Here is an 18,772-nt window from a genome sequence, read left to right on the forward strand (position 1 = left end):
TCATACCTCATTACCATTATGTATCTTTCCACTGACACCTGACCTTACGCATAATCAGGTATGAATTTCAAACCATACTTATAATCTAAATGAGCACCTCATTATTTTACATAACCCAGAATGAAATAAGATTTGAGATGTAACTGCAGAATTCACAGTTCACACATTTGGAAACACGGGTCCACCAAGAAGAAGTCATGCTCTCCAAGTCATGACTGCGAACAGCATCAAATCGCACCTGCATATACAGGAGCTTTGCAAGAATTTTAGGACTGGATTTTGGAAAGGCTATTGCCAGTTCTGAAAAAACAGCACAGTGTTAGAACTGTTTGGTATGCTGGTAAAGATAAACTATGAAAGAAAAATGCGAGTACTGAATTTATTACCTGTATTTTGAAGAAAGAATGACAGCACCAATTGCATAAAGTTATAAAACACCAGTAATAAACATGTAAATAAACTTCAGGTTTGCAACGCCAATAGAACACAGACATCTACAAAGAAATATATATATGTATACATGTAATATAATAAACCCATTCATTAGGGAACAAGGAACATCATGTTTTTGTACTATATAAAACAGCTGTACAGTGTGCACACAGACTTTCCTGATCTCTCTAAAATGCCTGTTAGTCACTTCTCCCCATCATCACTTGTTTAACATAGTGTCTTCATTGTCCATGGGAGAGCTCTAGGTGACCATCTTGTACTTTTAAACTAAGTACTTATAGTGCAGTTTGTCTCCATATATATATGCACTCATACATATATATACTCAGATGCACAGATACATGTATATGTGTATATATATATGAAAAGAACAAACGCATGCACACACACACACACACACAACAGGTCTAAATAGCTCCTCCATCCTGTGCTCTTGAATGAGTGCTTAGAAAAAACCCCTGCATGCTTGGTGAAGGAAGGGAAGGAAACTTGCTGATTGTGCAGATTGAAGTCATTAGGTGGTTTCATTCCTAACAGTCTGCAAACACGCACATCTGAATCACATGGTGGTATCCCATATGCCTGAAGAGAGTCTGTTGCAGGAAGTATCTTCTACTTTCTTCAGCAGCGTTGGCTTTTTACAAGGGGGTGGAGGTGGGGCTGTGATTCTTTGCTCAGTGTTGTGCAAGATTTGCTGCCAGTCTTCTCTCTCTTCACACAGCTTTCTCCTCCAATCTAGAAGCTCTTGCAGAGCCACACTCTCGTTCTCTGAAAGTCTAAGCTGATGAATAACCTGTTAGTGAGAAGGAAATAATATTAATAGTTGTAAAAATAGTGGATAAAGTTAACTCTCCTGACAGCATGAAACTGAATGTGCATGTTGAATCACAGAGGATACTCTGCCTCTTTGCCATGAATGGAAACATGTGGGCAGGGCAGATTTGGGTCCCGTTTTCCTTTTTCCCTCTGTAAAGAGCTGAGCATAATGATGTATAAACAACAATGACTTTCAGCAAAATAACCTTGCCTTGAACTCATGAGAGATGTTTTCTACTGCCAAGCCCCATGTAAGGAGGGAACCACCTTCTGCTCCTTATCCATTACTAGCAAAGGGCACCATGGAGCATTATATTCTGGTAGTACAATGAACACAAATCCTGAGACTGCTACAGTGTGCCCTGGCTTAGCCATGTTAGATGGTGAGTGGCTGTGTGTGCTCCTGATCTAATATTTACAATTGAAGAAAGAAGTAAGTAGATGTATGTGGGTAAGGATTCAAGTTCTACACTTTTGCTGAGGGAAAGCTGCTCTCATTTGTACTGCAGCTGAAAGAAAACAGATCAAACAGTCCTGTTAATAATTTGAAGCAACTTTGTCCTCCAAAGGGGTATAAAATGTTGTGCTTAACGCTTCCTATTTACTATTCTTTACACTGAAAATACAGAAAAAATAATGATTTAGATTTCCCTTATTTAAATCTCATGGCTGAAAGTCACAGAAGTGGTGTGAAGCAGGTGCCAAAAATGAAACAAATGAAAAAAACTCTCTTATATCAGCAAAAGTTACATGGACAAAGTCCTCTGAAATACACAAAACAGACTAACAATTTAATCTTAAAGCTGTTTTCATATAATATTATTATTCCTTCACACTGAGCAAATAGCAGCTGCAGGAGTAGGAAGGTTTTTACACTCAATGTAAATACCAAAATAGCCATAATTGAGAAACTAAAACCTGTTTTACTGCTTGGAGTTAGTCATGCTGCTTGTCACAGACAGGTCGTCTTAGAACCAGGGGCTGTCCCTTGTGTTCATCCAGAGAATAAAACTTAAAATACAGTTTCAGTTGGCCTGAGACTATTTATAAATTCTTCTTGAAGTAGCCAAACAGTTCTGTACTCAATTCATAATCCACCTAGAAGAAACCATTCCTGTTCCCTTCCATTTAACTTTTCTGTTCCAATGATTATATGTTTATTGTTCAAGTCAGGTTGAAGCCCTCATGACAGCTCAAGTCCATGTAGCTATGAAGTCCACCTCACCATCCTTTGAGACCTGCTCAGGACTTGTGCAGTAGAGCAGCACCTAGATCAAGTACTGAAGAGCTATTCACTTAGGGGTATTCAGAAGGGACCAACTTGGGGAATATGAACCAAATCTATCATAACAGCTAATGGCCCGTGGCCCTTACTCTTCTACCTTCATTCTTAAGGACCCCATAGGGGCACCTATAAGCGGTACCTCTGGCATGAATAAAATGGACTCATGTGAGAAGTGTGGCTGTTCTTGTCAAGGTTGTATTTATACCCGTTGTCATAGTGAGAGATGGCTGTATGTTAGTTTCCATGATAAAAGAATTGATGTGCAGTGCCCTTAAATGCTCGTGAGACATGGCACCTGTGTTTGGTTCCAGATGCAAGGAGGGCTGCGTGACTTGAAGGGCATTCTTGTCACCCATGGACAATGAGGTCCCTTGGGGCAGAAGACTGTGCTACTGCCTGTGGCTTCTCCAGTTCTGTCATGGACTAGAGGGTACCTGTCTACTGGGGCTTATGCAGGCTTTATGCAGCTGCTTCAGGAGTTGTCCTTTGCAAGTCAGACCTTTTGCATGTGCTGTCAGAGAAGGAACAACCCCTTATGTAGAAATGCCTGAAGATTGATGGTGAATCTGCTTAATTTATGGTTGGTTGATATTTCAAAGAGAGATGCATTAGCCTACGTGCCTTAATAAAAGGTATTGTAATTTCAAGTACGGATGTAAATTCCACATTTGAAAGGAAAAAAATGAAGAAAAATGGAAAGTGTCTGGAAGACTTCTTTGAAGTATATATATTTTGGTGCCATCCCAATTGCATACCATTATGAAATAAAAACCCTTTTGTTGTTATGATTACACAAAATGCAACAGGACATCTCAGTGACTGAAAGGAAAATGAAAAATTAGAGGGATACCAGAGACTTCTTGTGCACCAAAACACATTACCTTTTCTTTATATGTATTTTTTATTCCAGTGTGGTAGGGAAGATTAGAAGACAAATGAAAAATTTGTAAAAAATTTATCAAGAAAGTCATGTCAGGTAGTTTTAGTCTATAGAAGAGGTGTATAATTTGGGAGGCATTGAAACTTACTGTGGTCAATTTCTATAGATTTTTGTGGGTTTAAATGATGGGCATAACCCAGTTTAGAAAACAGGTAGGTTGGAATCCAGCCTTCCTAATTTAGCTGGTTTATTTGGATTTAAATTTTAGACATTTTGTGAACCTGTATTAGGCATGTTTGTCAGAGAGGTGCTGGAACACACATACCACAAGCTGTGTTAGACAGCCATTGCAAGAGTTTGATATGAAGTGGTTTCAGCAGTAAATAACCAAAGGATTGCCTGAACTCTATCAAAGAAGTAAACTTACAAGAAAACAGATGTTTTGAAACTCCATGTTACTGGATGTGCTCCATGTCTGACCATATGACTCTAATGACATCCAGAAAAATTTCCAGTTTTGAAAGATGGACAAAGGATTTGAGTAGAGGCAGTGCCACTGCTAGTCCAAGAAACATAAAAGCCCACAGGTGCAGGGTGAAAGTGAATGCACTTTCCCAGGGCAAGGCAATTGACAAATGCCTTCTATTTAGAGCTTACAGGCGCTGAAGAAGCTTTATTATCTTGACCCTGCTTATGCAAGCTGTAAATTAGTTTCGGGCCAGCACTGTCATTATAGTGCTCATTTTCCAGTGTATAGTGGACAAATGTTGGTCCAGTCCACAAATACTTGTACATATTTTATTGTATTTTTTAATCAAGGATGGAAAAATATCTCAAATCTTTATTCATGATGAGACTGATCTGGTAAGGAAGCTGGAAAAAGTTTGTATTTCAGGCTGGATGAAGGACATGGGATGGAAATGCAGTCGAAATGAAATGGGAGAAAATGCTAAAGAAAGCTTTAAATGGATCAATTAATATAATTAGATATATTTGAATACTATGATATCTTCTTTATCTTCCATTCATTATTAGACCTGTGAGAAACTACAAACTTATTATACATATTCATTATAGAAAAGATTTGCTGAATAATTTTACATGAAGCACAATGTAAAACAGCAAGCTGTGTCTCTTCATTATTATTCTATATGCTGAGCAAGTATTTTGTGAAGGGTGAATGAGATGTGTAGGAAGTAATTGCTTTAAGACTACTGATCTTTTCAATGAACACGGAACAAGCAACTTCAACCTTTAAGGGGTAGAGATGGTATCAACTGTTGACCAGGATTTTCCCACTCAAAGTCAATGGTCATTCAGACATGGGCAAAATAGTATTTGAGCTAGACCCCCAGAAACATATAACAATTGAATATCTAGTATTTAAGAACCCTGCCATCTGGTGGAAACACCACCCTGTGAGTCAGAAAAGCAGAAATGTCAGAGACAGTGAAGTGAAGCACAAGAGGAGAGCTTGTGGAGTTGCCAAAGCTCTCCATTGGAAACTTCAATGGACCAAAGCAGTTTACACAAGATCTGCACCTTCCACTGCAAAGCATGGCAGGATGAACAAAATAAATGTGTAATGACCAGCCCAGGGAAGAGATCCCAGGGTCTGTTCCTTCTGCCTCACAACCCAGACTATCAGACTGCGGTAGCAAGTGCTCTCCTCTTGGCACTAGGGATTTGGGTTGGTGACAGAGCACCAATGGCTTGGTTACATCAGGACATACATGGCAGTACTTTGATCATTATCTAGCTGTTAGAGCACATTAGGAAATCAAAAGATGTGGAACTGACTTCTTTCAGGTTAAGGAAGGAACTGAGATCTCACGTGCTTATAGGACACTGAGACTACAAGAGGCGGACTCTGAATGCAAGGAAGAAGGACTTTGACTTCCATGCTTCATGCTGTCTGTGTGTGGTAAGAATGCTAAAGCAAACCCTTGAGAGCAAGTCCCTTGCAGTTTTAGCACACAAGAGAGAGTGAAGACAGAGCACTTGGGCTGTATGTTGGCAACCATGAAAATGTTAGAGGATGGTTTTGCCTATTGAGTTATATTAATTTAAGTATTTCATAGTATCATTGGAGAAAGAGCCCCTGCTTTGCCTTCTGGACTTAGGCTTTTAAATTCTGCCTAAATTTCACTTTATGGCCTGATGCAGACATGCTGAATTTCAACTTTGTCTTAGAATCAAGATGAGTTGCTATAAGTCAATAAATTACTTTAATTATCATCTTATTTCTTAGGCTAGTTAAAAAATTCAGTGAGTTTTTAATTATGAGAAGTTGAAGGTTTTGCGTTTTTATATCATTTGTGACAAAATGTATGCCAGATAAAAAGATTAACATGTCCATTTAAAATTAATTTTAATTTGAGTTATTTAGAGATTTGGCTCTGGAAATTCATTCTTAAGAGATATTAAAAAAAAGCTATAACTTTACAGAAGGTATTTTGTAACATTCAGAAGTAACAGAGAGCTTATATCATAGAATCACAGGATTGTCTATCTGTGTGTCAGATGCAACAGTCTTAATCATCAGGCTATGGCTAAAGGACTCATTAAACTGTCTGCCAAACAGATTTATTAATTTGCATTAGTAGATTCTTTTGAGTATTTCACCTCTTTTTGCTCTCTCCCAGACCAAATGTTTGGTTTATATTTTCAAAAATATGTGTGGTTTACTCTACTCATTGTTTTGTTAATTTGTGTTTGCATTGATTTTTCTACTACTACACACTAGAAAATAAATAGAAGCATTTAATTACATTCTCTAATGTGAAAACATACAAATTTTCTTTGCACATAATGTAGATCTGAATGTTTTATTACAGTTCTGTTTCATTTGCTTCTGTAGGTTTTAGTAAACTCCCTGAATATAGACATATAAGCACAACAGAAGACAGATTTCTTAACCACATCACAATTTAAGGACATGTATAACGTACAAAGCTATGCTCCTGAGACATTTGCATGCAGTAGCTAGTCCATATTTACCCTTCAGACAAAAACTGCCAATTATTTTAATAGATTTGTCAATGTTGGTGCTTTAAAGTAACTGTCAGTAGATGCTCACAATTAATTATTACAGCTTTATTATGTTTCTCTTCCATTAGTGCTTTAAATTGCTAGTAAAGTTGAGGTCCCACCATAGAATCCATGGGGAGATGGAGTCTAGAACAGCAGTGATTTAACCTTTCTAAAATATGATAAGGATCTAAAGTGAATTATGCAATAAATGTAAAATGATAATGACAAATTATCACAATTATCTTAGAAATGGAACTGCCTTAACAAAACCCATGGTTTTAATATTTTCCAGTTTTTAGACTGCCTAAAATTGTAAGTAGAACAAATTTCAACCAGTAGGTGACTCACAGTTGTCTTTATTAGAGCCCTCTAAAGCAATTCACAAACCCCAGTGGGTCTCTTGCGGATGGTCAGTTTTAAAGATAGAAGTGATCAAGATCTCACCTCTCATTTCAAAATGAAAGACACAATACAATTCAGTAATTCTGGAAATAATTCCTAATGTGTGTGATTATTAGTAAGACCAACACATACTGATTCAGCCTGTGACAGGCATGCATCTCTCTCACAAAAATGTTTCTAGCTTATTTTATGTTTTCTTTTTGCATCTGACAAGCCCCTACACTGACTGCTTCCAAGCAGGCATGTCACATCTTCTTTCCAAACTACAGAACAGGCACACTGCGACCTCTCAAAGAATACTGACCCTTCAGGTTCAAACAGACATGTTTGAAACAGACATGTTTTTTATTCTATGTTTCAAGAAAGCGTAAATCAGGAAGGGATTGCTTTTCCACCAGCTCTTGTATGATGAAAAAAAATCTGTCGGCCTAAATGTTATTTACCAATACAACACTCATTTAAAGATACAAGGGGAAAGGACACAGTAAACCAAGGGTGTGTTAAAAAGCCTAGGCAAGCATTCAACATAAATTAAATCAATATGTAAATTTGTATTTGATTGGGAAACCTGCATTGGCTATGTAAGACCCCAGCAGGGAGTAGAGAGCAGCTATGATAAATGAGTTTACATGCTTCTAAATTCCAATTAAAAATCTTCAAATACAAATGTACCACTGGGATCCCAGCTGATTCATGTGATTGTCTTGTGAATGCTGGGACACACGATTTTTAGCAGATGCAGACCCACGGGACGTAATAAGTTGATATGTGATATGCAACAATAAAATGATTTTACTTAATACTTCTTTTAAACTTCTGGTGATTTTTCTTTGTGTTGCAGCAACCTTACAATCTTCAAAAAAGCCCCAGCTCTCTAAATGGACAGCAAATGGGCTTATATGAAAGGAGAAAATGGCAAAGACGACAGGTGCTCTGTCTGGTGGAAATTGCTCAGGAAGAGGCATGCCAGTTTAAATATGGTTAAACACGAGATACTGATACATATATACATATATTGTATTTTGCTGTGTTCTAAGTTAGGAAATATTTTTTCTATCTTAGTTAAAATTTATTACATCAAAAGAAGAAACTACCTTTAGAACAGGTGTTATATAGATGACATACCAAAGGAAGTTATATCTGCTGATATTTAAAAATTGGGGGTTGTCTTAAAATAAAAAAAAATAAAACTAATAAAATAAATAAAATAAAACTACACAGAGCCTGCCTTTCTGAAAAAGGAAAAAAAAAAAGGATCACCACAAGAATCTGGAAGAAATGCTGTCCCTTCTGACAAGCAGTTTTCAGCTGTCTGGGTTTTTGGGGGGTCAGATCTGATTTTTTTCCAAACATCGGTCATGGAGTGATGCTGGAAGCAGGATATTCTGGTGTCACTGTGGGACAGCAAGACAATGAGGGGCAGAGGGACCAATTTATCCTCTTTCACGCTAGGCACTAATGGTTAAGTCAGAAGTGATGTCAGCTTCCCCAGGTCCTGTCACTGGGGTAGTGGACCACACTCCCACTGAATCCCACTTCGAAGCAGCTTTTTAAGGTGACCCATTGGCTATCAGAGCAGCACAAGGTGAAGAGCTACACACTTTAGCCAAACACCAAAGCTTGGGGAGAGCACAGGGATGCTCAGAAGGTTTTGTTCCCTTCTCCTCAACAATCACAGCTTTCTACCAGGGGAAAATGCAGTCAGGAGGAAGGCATTGGGACAGAAAAGGGGCCTCAAATGTGTTGGGAGTAGACTGTGGCATCTACTGATTCAAAAGGGAGAATCTGTACTTTCCATTTTGGAGGTCACAGCAGTCAGACCTGGGCCACACTTGCTGAGGAGAAGGGGCATCAGGCCTCCAAAAGCCCTTGATACAGAAACATAAGATGTTGTACCTACTGATGAATTTATATGACACATTACCTCACGCCGTTTAGTCTATAAGGCACATGTTTTTGACTGTGAGTCTTCTAAAAATAAAGCCACACTGTGTTATAAGACCTGATTTTTGTCTGTATGTGACATTACAAAGAGAATTCTTTGACATTACTGTCAAAACAATAAACAAAACACAATTCAGGGGGATATACTGATTGAGATCAATGATAAATATATAACATTCTGTGTCCTTTCTTGGATGTTATGTGTTTACAAAGGCGTTAGTGATTTTTTTATTACACGGGACTTGTTTGATTGCCACGTTTTGCTTCAAAGATGAACAAAGATTACTTCCAGCTAATAGGCAAACACGGCAGACGTTAATAACGAGTGTTAGAGCCCAGTGTTCAGAAGCGTGACAATGGGCGGGGGGTAGCAACACACGGCATTCCTGACTATTCGTTTTTTTTAACTTTTGAACAGTCAACAAAAGAAGTGATTGGCAACAAATATTAAATCGAGTAGGAACAAAGAAGGCCCTTGAAACTATAATGAATATGCAGCTCTTTCTGAGGGAAGAGACTGCTGAAAGCAATGAGATTTCATGAAATAAGCTATGGCTTAAGCTGTAATGAAACAATAAATACATTCTTCACGAATATGAAAAGACATTTCCAATTTTTCATTGTCAGATGTTGGCTCCTATATTACTGCAATCTGCCAACCTGCACTATGGGGTTTAAACAAAATAGAAGAGAGAAGACTGCAGATTTTTTAATATAACAATATGTGAAAAAATAACCATCATTTTTTATCTCACCTCTTTGAGCACGTGACAGATAAAACATGTTTCAGGAGTAATCAATTCTTACACCAGGGTGTACTGTATGTCTGATGTTACTTAACCTACTAGATGACAAGCTGCTTGCTTATTTGTGTCTTGTTCTGGGAGCATTTCCATAGGGCAATGAACACGTGTAACACCATCTGATTGCAGATAAACCAACATTCAGCCATTAGAAAGCTAAACTGCACAACGAGGCTTTGTACCTTTAAATGAGAAATTTTCTACATTTTTTTCTTCGATGGCTGAATTATTTTTATTTTATGGAACATAAAAGAACACGTGTATGAAAACAAGTATCATATCTGGAATATCATATAGACTTTATCTTTTTTTCCTCCTTAGTCCCTGACTCTTTTTACTCCACCACTCTGTGCACTCTCCTTGATTCTCTCCCTCCTGTTTTTCATATCTTCCTTTTTGCTGCTTTTTTATTTCTCTGTTCTGTCTGGGGTTTTTTTGGTGGGTTTTTTTTGTTTTGTTTTTTTGAGGTGGGGCGGGGGGCGGTGGTGGTAGGCTCCTTTCTGGCCGTTGCTTCTTTCCTCTTTCTAAATCCCTTATTCCATTTTATTATTTACCTTCTCTCTCAGTCAAATTTATTCTTCCTCCAACCTTACTTCTCTGAATCATCCTTTATCTGGTGCCTGTTTTACTCCCCACTCCCGCCCCACACACATGCTTATTATCACTCTACTCTTTAATCTGCCCCTCACTTCCCATCTGTTCATTATTTCCAGGTTGTCCATCTCATCCTGTTACAGACAGACCATGTTGCTTCTTGCTGCCCACATAAGAAACAAGGAGTCTTTTAGCTGGCCTGCTTTTCTTCATTCCACTGTCTTTCTCACACAGCATCCCACTTCATAGTGAATGTTAATAACAACTTTAAAATATTTTTACCAAAAATAATAGAAAAAAATACATTCCTGGATCTGTAGAAAAAAAGGACGATGGGGCCACTTAGCTTTTGTGTGAGGTGCCAAAGATACATCCTTGCTTTTGTTGACTCTGTTTCATCTTGCTGTTGCCGCTATTCCAAAGAACCACGGTACTTCAACAGTCTTTATGCTCTATCTTTTAAATGCACACACTCACAGAAGCTATCGAGAACACAGGAAGTGATAAATAAAGTCTGGAGAAGATAACCCATTAGACTGGCTAAGAAACTGAGGAATGCTGTGTGTAAAAGAAAAAGAACACAGAGGTAATATTTTTTAAAGTTTGTTGATCTTTTTGTTTGTTTGGTGTTTTTTATTATTATTTCTTTTTATTTTATAGAAGGTTTGGGGTTTTAGATCCTGCTACGTCTCCAGTATGCTTTGGGATAATTTCCTGGAGTGTGACTGACTAGAAATGACCTTAGTCATAGCAATGTTTTATATCTAAGCAAGATTATGGCTCAACCAACCAGAAGAAACATCTCTTGCATTTTCACCCTTTCATTGACTCTAAGGAAATTATAGGATAAGAATTCAAGACTACCAGATCCAGGCACATTTGGAAGTCTGGAAATGTTCAAACCAATCACTGAAGCAATTTCAAACAATAACCATTTAAATAATTTTAAATCAGTAATTTTTTAATCAAATTTGGAAGAAGAAATTTCCTAGATCTCTGCTGTTCAGGGACCAAGAGGCTACCAGAAGTTTTTCCATAGAAGCTGAGTTAGATGCAGTCCTCGTAGCTGAGTTGTAGTTCTTGTGTGGGCTTAGTTGCCAAGAGTAAAGTAGCTTTTATTCTAAGAGTAGATTAGGATATCGTTTCCTACAGTACCATTTGACTGTTGATTTCTAGCTTATATTTTTAAGATTTCCTTGACTAGAATGTTTTGGTTTACAAGGAAAGTACAAACTACATAGAAGCTGGTGTGCTGGGTGGGTGAAAAGAATATGTGTGTGGCTCTCTGCTAACAAATAGTTTCTTAGAGATCTACTATCCAAACAGACTAAAGTGCATGATGCTTCTTGATAACTGGTTTAACACCCAAATTTATAGTTTAGCTTTCATCTTCATTGATGATGATGCTACAGTGTTACAGCAGATATTAGGTTCTTTAAGTTTTTATGTGGTACTTACTTGCAATCTACAGATATAATCCATTAGAAATCTGTGACTGTACAGACACAGAACTGTATGATGGAAAAGCAATTAGTTTAAAAAAAAACCCTTTTACTTTGTTATTCTTTTAACATGCAAGACTTTAATTTCTATTAAGACAAAATCAAGCTTTATCTTTAATACCCTTCCCCATTATTCTAGCAGAAGAAAGTAGAATTTTATTCCATAATTTTCATGTAAGAAATATTTTGTTAATATTTTAACTTTTTTCCAGTTTTTGTCCTTTTTCACTCTGACAAAAATTGATCTTAAAGTAACCATTGCCCTTGAAAAGTAATGTTTTTGGCCAACAGCGAACTTTTTGGTTTCAGCAGACTTTAGGGGTGATCAGTTAAGTTGTTGAGTTCACACCTGCGTGATATTTTATACTTGGTAATTGCTTCCAAAAGTGTTTGTTAAAAGATTGATCCTTATGATGCATGTTGACAGATATTGAGCCAAAGAATTTGCTTTCTGAAGTGTGTAGGTTTGCAGTGTGCAGGAAGTATCAGGCACTGATGGAGGTAATTATCACCTGATGTGACAACATGATGGTACTGTAAGCCATAATGCCTAAAATTTAGTTGGATGTACATGAGCCTTGAGTTCCTGTGACAAAAATGAAATTAACTCCTGTCACTACAGTAAGGAACTAGCAGGGAGATATTAAAAAACCCATAAATATTAGAAGTCCCTGAAAGCTAATGAACCAGTTTCCTTTAGCTGAAATGACAGAATGTCTGCCAAGAAATCCAAGGACCCAGCCTATGTTTCTCTCTCTAAAGCAATTAGTCAATCAGTACTTCACAGATCTGTGAAACAATCTGTCCTATTTCATACGTCTGTGCAAGAATTACTTTAAAGTGATAAGGTTACTGCAGTGAAGCCTGGCAAAGACTTTTACAATAGGGTTGTGCGCTGTTAGAGTCACCAGCAGCATGCTAAGAAATGTCAACTGCAATTAAACCAAATCATTTTCAAATATATGCCATGCTTTTGAAATGGTGAGGGATGATTTTTACAGTAAGAATTACCAGCCCTCTGAGCACAGGCTTTCTTTAAGATTTTTTTTTCTGTTTGTGGGAGGAAGATTTTTTTTCTTTTTCTTTTGGCAGCACTACTTTGGAAGATGTTTATTCATTAAGGTAATTGTATATAAAAATCACAGAATTACAGGTTTCTTCTCTAAACTTGTCACAGTTCTTATTGAGCTTGCATTTAAGGATTGCCCCTGTGTGTAATTCTGAGTTCATGGCATGGAATCTAAAGATTTGTGAAGCACTTTGGCAAAACATCTATTTTCTGAAAAATGACATTTCAAAGTACCGAATTGAATTTGTATTCAGCTTTTGGCAAGTAGTTTTGGAAAACTCAAAAATACAAGTTTGTAAATGGTTAAAGGCTTGCTTCTAAATTAAGGCATTTAAATATTGCAGACTAATTTCACATAAAGATACAGTTTCCATTTGCAAAGATAAGACAAAGATGCTCCCTTATATCTAACTCATTTAACTCTCTGTGTGCTGCACTGATGCAGCAATTTAAACATGATCCTCCTTGATCCCACGCAAGCATTTTAGCAACAGAGGTGTAAGGTGCTCCAGAACAGAAGTGTCTCACCATGTGAGGTTTATAACCAGAGCACTGCCTGGGTCTTGGATTCTTCATGCGCTAGAGAGGGCTCTTTGGCCACTCTCATGCCTAAGAAGTGTTCTGTTGGTCATTAAAACATGTAACAGGGACAAGGGAAAGCATTGCATCCAGTCGCCTTCACAGTCCCGTATCCCCACCCAGTGTGCTGATCCGCACAGCGCAGAACTGTAAGTATTTTTTCGTTATATGGTTGAAGTACATTTTGAGACACTGAGAGATGGGGTGATGGCAGAGACTTGTTACTGTGTACTAGGTGGGTACAAGCCTACGTGCACCTGAGCAGCTTTGGCTAGCCCCACTTAGATCTCTGAAGAGATCAGTGCAGTGCAGAATGCTGTCTTGGCACAATTATCCAACACAAATAGGCGCTGTAGTTATGCCACTGCTTTGGATAGTGGGGCAGCAAAACAAAAAGTGAAGACCTCTGTACTAGTTTGCTCACATACTCAGTTAAAACCTATTGTTTTTCAAAGTTACTTTAAGACTGAATATGACCTTGGAGGTTGAATCCCACTCCTGTTGGAGTCAATGGCCAAACATCCGTTCACTTGTAGGGTCAGTATTTTGTTGTAATGAAATGTCAGCTGTCTGCTGCAGACAACAAGTAGCTCTTAAGTGTGATAAATCACTTTACCTTGCCTTCTGGTAAAATAGTTTCAAAACTGTACCACTAGTTAATGAGAGGCTTGGGTTGAGGAAATTCCTCTCAGCTGCAATACAGTTTCCCTTTGGACAATATGTGCCTTTACTGTAAAACTTTTAGGGGAATCTCAAATAAAAAAGTAGCTCAGGACTACCCTTTTAGAAAAGTGCACTGAAGATATAAAATCAACAGGAGGATACACTGACAACATTTAAATGAAATAAAATAAAATTTCTTGAGTATCTTCATGCCTGAATTGCCTATGTAAAAAGAAAAGTGTTTCACATTACATATAAAATGCTGAAGAAAAGAATGAAGAAAATACATGATGACAAATTTAATTCCATTTTGTTCACTCAATGTATTTTGTTGTTAAAGTGACATTAGCTAAACAGAAATTTTAAAATAACCATTGCTTCATACTACCCCAGTATATACTGCTGCCTTAATGGATGGATATTTTGATTTTAATTTTTACTTGCTGATATTTGTATAAAAGCAGAGAAGAATGCTTTTAAAGTCTTCACTGCTTTGATATACGAAAGGATGATATAATTATGCATTTATTCCTATGAGGTTCATTATCATGCAACTCTTTCCAGTCTGAATGAATATCTTGAGAGAGATAACATCTTGGTCCTCTCAGGGTGAAGAGACATATTTGCTGCTGGAAAAATAACATCCTCACAACTAGCAACATTAACTTTGTAGTCTACTATGAGAACCTTTCAGGATGGTATTATCCTCCCAGAAAAAAAACCCTGCACAAAACCAAAACAAAACCTTGGGAATAAATTCATTAGAGTTCTTAGCTTAATACAAGCCTGTGAAAGGAGTCTGTACTTTTCAATACCAACACACAAATTTGTATCAAGACAGTTTTCAACATGCAGTTACTAAATTTTTTCTCTTTTACTGATTCTAGTACATGGTCAATGAAATATTTACCTGACTAGTGTGGCTCTCCCTATGCCTTTGAATCGATGAACCTGCCGTAGTGCTGGCTGACAGTCTTGAATATTCATTCTCCTCTGGTAAACCTAAAGAAGAACAATACTAATTTATAACCTGACATTTATGCATTGGCTGATTTCAGGATGAGATTCAGGAGACCTTGTCTTATTTAACTAAAAAAGAATGAAAAAAATCACACATATGCCTGAATATTTACTATTTATATGCATGGTGGTTTACAAAAGGAGCAATCATACTGAAGGAGCCTAAAAATAACACATTACCTATACACTGGCCAGGGATTCCTCCTGCAATGCGAAAATCCCTGGCTCCTCTTCCCTTGGCTCCTTTTCATCGCAGAAGCAAATGGAAAACAGGCCTGTGGTCTGCTCTCAAATTAATGTCTCTAGGTCACATGGCAAGTCAATAATAGGTCCAGGACTTACACCTTCATCTTCTCAGTACAGAGCTTTTTTTGTAATTCTTTTACTTGTTGTGCATACTCCATGTGGGAATTAGCAGCCCAAAACTTAGATGTATAAAAACCAGTGTAAAAAAGCCCGATAGTCTCCCTCTGTAGTCAAGAGAAACAAGCACCTCTGCCCAGTAATCCTAGAGTGAAGCTCACTGTTTGGCTTCCCCATCACTTCTGCCAGAGTGGAAGACCATTCACATAGCACTACAGGGGGTCTGAAAGGCAGGGTGAGGGGAAACAAAGGCAGAAGCAAAACCATAGTGAGTCCAAGGCAGGTGTCATTAAGCCCCTCACAGAGAAGTACCACAGACACCATGGTAGGCCTTGTAGGGCATATATTCCAAATTTTCATGCTACTATGGCATAAATAAATAAGTATCTCTACTCCTTCTTTAGTCAGCTGAACAGAGCTGGCCACCACAAGAAGAGGATTCATCCTGGTAAGAGATATGGAGGTTGCACTGCTCTGAGTAGATTACCTGAGACTTACTGACTAGAAACAGATAACATCTAACCTGAAGAATTTGATTAGACTAGCCTTCTACCTTTTGTCTGGCTGAAACTAGGTCAGGTGATTCTGAGCCTAGATAGATAACTCATAGATAAGAAAAAATGAGGTGAGCCCCACTCTATGCAAATTGTACACAAATATAGACAGAATCACAATGGAAATAATTCAAAATGCAAATGCAATGAATCAAACTACTTATGGGATTATGAACTGCACTGTTTCACATTCGGTTTCTTGTTTAATCACAAAACTGGCATAGAAACACTCTGTGAAACATGTTGGTCTTCCAACCCACTATTTTCAATATTGAAAATGTTTTTTGATAGTTTTTTATTTCAGAGAATGAGCATTAACATGGTTACTGTTTTGTGATTTAACTAATTAAAATATTAATTGCCTGAATAATCCCATAAAATAACCAGAATTTGTGAGAGATATAGAACAAGAATTTTAAAGAGAAGGAGTGATACTTATTTATTTTCAGCCTCTCCACCCTGCTTTTAGTTTCCCTTCTTACAATGGTGCATCTCCACAGCTTTGTAACTAGGAAGAGCTGGTTTTTTTTTCATTTGTTCTTCTGAATAAAGCTTGTGCAAAGCTTTCATAAATTCAAGGTGTCTTCTATAGCTTCAACTCATGTGGACTTGGTCTGGACACACACAGGCATTGAAGGAGGTGGAACCCCTGCTTGCAGCTCAGAAGCTAGGACAAATCTTGTCAGAATCCAGCATTTCAGTCCGCTTCTACCTGGTGCAGAGAAGGAGTCTGACCCCTCTTAGTGATTTGAACTACGTCTGGCTTTGAGGTGGAGTTACCACTTATGTAAGCTGGTGAATGATAGTACATTTGTTCTTCAAGTTCTCCAGTATACTCGACTTGTAAAATATATACAAGCTACAACTATTCCTTTCTTACCTATATTAAATCATCTGCCTTCCAATTTAAAAATGTCTCCCAGAAAAAAATCACATATTTTTTGTCAAATGAAATGCTTGCAATAAATTCCCCTCCAGATATCCAGGTTTTGACGACACAAAACAAATCAACCTTTTTCAAATAATTTCCTGAACTAATAACTTATTCACACAAATTCAATTTGGCTACAACTCAAAGAAAGAAATAAAAAATATCCATGTCTTAATGCAATATGCCCTTTAAAAGTAGGTGTTATTCACTTCATTCAAATAAAAGATATAATGTAAAATGTTTGTGTGATTCTAGACCACCATAAATGCATGAAAATGCTTTTCTAGGCCAGCAGCATGTTTTGAACAAGATATTGCTTTTGCACTGTATTCATACACTTTACGATCTACCATCTACGACAGCCTTGAATTAAGAATAAGGTTATCATGATTTTCTGTTTATTTCTATGGAAAGCACTTTGATAAGACGTCTTATCAAATAAGTAAAGTTTCCATGTACAGCAACAGCACATCGTCAAAGACATGGCAAGCAGAGGCTTGGTAGAGTTTGGAAAGATAAATGTAGCAGTTGATTACATTTTGAGAGTTTTCCTTTACGCACACCTAACCAAATATTAGGATACCACAGCTGTGCCCTGAATAAGACCTTGCTTAATTCAGCACAAGGTTGGAAGCATCAGTTTAGCAGGGGTAGGGGCAGAACTACAAGAATGTAAGTTCTTTGGGCTGGATTGGGTTTTCTTGCAACCATCCTCAAGTTACCAGAAGTAAGTCTAATTTGGCAATTTTTTAGGCAAAACTATGCTTGCCAACTTTATTATTGCAGTTATATGTGGTGGTGAAAATGATAGCAAGAAATACAATTCAATCAATAATTTCTAACTGGACAAATGAAATGAAAGAGCTGCATTCTGCTTTTTCACATAATCAAGAATATGGCCTTGTCCAAAGCAATATGTGTATTCAATCTAGAAACCCACTTACTCCCTGTAATGCCTTTTCTGTTTTGCTCCAAAAGAAGATCCCACTCTCAGTCCCTAATCTTCTTTCTACGCTTCCTATTTCCCATTTCTTCCATGGTTTGAGATATTCCTCTTAGGATCCTTTAGATAAATAGCTTGCATCTCAAATATTGAGATATATTGTGATTCCAGAGAACTTATAGTTTTACAGTCTCTGCTGCCCCCAACCTGGAAGGCTTGAACCTTCTGGCCTCCAACATCCATACTTGCAAAACAAGAGGAACACCAGTCCCTGGGTCTTTGCAACTGTGGCCACAAACCATTCCCAAACTTGCTGCCTCTCTCTGTGATTCTGCATTCACACACAGCCTGGATCAGCTTCATGTGATACATTAGCTGCTATAGTGCGAAGGAGGCATCACCAGGTATGGCTCTGTGCTCAACAGCATGTGGTCTGTGCCATTAGGATATGCCCTTTTTCTGTCAGGTTATCTGTTGTGACACCACTGTGGGACTTGTTACCTGATGCACCTGGATCCAACAGAAAGTTTAAAGCGAATTTCTAGCAGAGTATAGCCCACAAGTGACCAGCTAGACAGAACTAATCCCCTTACCTGAACAATGCTTTTGGTGAAACAGACAGGATCTTGACAGTTACTCTTATGCCCATCTGCATAAAAACTATGTATAAGCTATATGGTGAGCCCATCCTCATGGATCTCCATACACTTGCAGTGGACTTCAGTTATAAATGAAGAGGAATAACCAGCAATGCTTTCTTTGAGGGACAGCAGCATGCCAGCAGAGCTGGAGGAACAGCACAGTGCAAAGTGCGAGCCTGTGTGCCCTTTAGGTACAATGCAGCACAACACTCCTTCGGTCCAACAGGTCTGTCCCATCTACGTGACATCTCCAGTTTTCACTTAGAATACACAGAGTCAGCACCTCTACAACACACT

At 37.8% G+C, this 18,772-nt stretch overlaps 1 protein-coding gene across 1 annotated transcript in view; it reads right to left on the bottom strand.

Annotated features, from left to right (window-relative positions):
* Positions 1 to 1,012: 1,012 nt before the first annotated feature.
* MYO16 (myosin XVI) overlaps positions 1,013 to 18,772 on the bottom strand; it is a gene marked incomplete at both ends in the record, with an annotated part of 300,019 nt that continues 282,259 nt past the window's right edge. Inside the window, 2 exon segments of the mRNA XM_084276764.1 lie at positions 1,013 to 1,246; positions 14,934 to 15,025. Coding sequence (XP_084132890.1) covers positions 1,013 to 1,246; positions 14,934 to 15,025 — 326 coding nt within the window.

Source organism: Gallinula chloropus, assembly GCF_964237585.1.
Source record: "Gallinula chloropus genome assembly, chromosome: 1".
Taxonomy (NCBI): Eukaryota; Metazoa; Chordata; class Aves; order Gruiformes; family Rallidae; genus Gallinula; species Gallinula chloropus.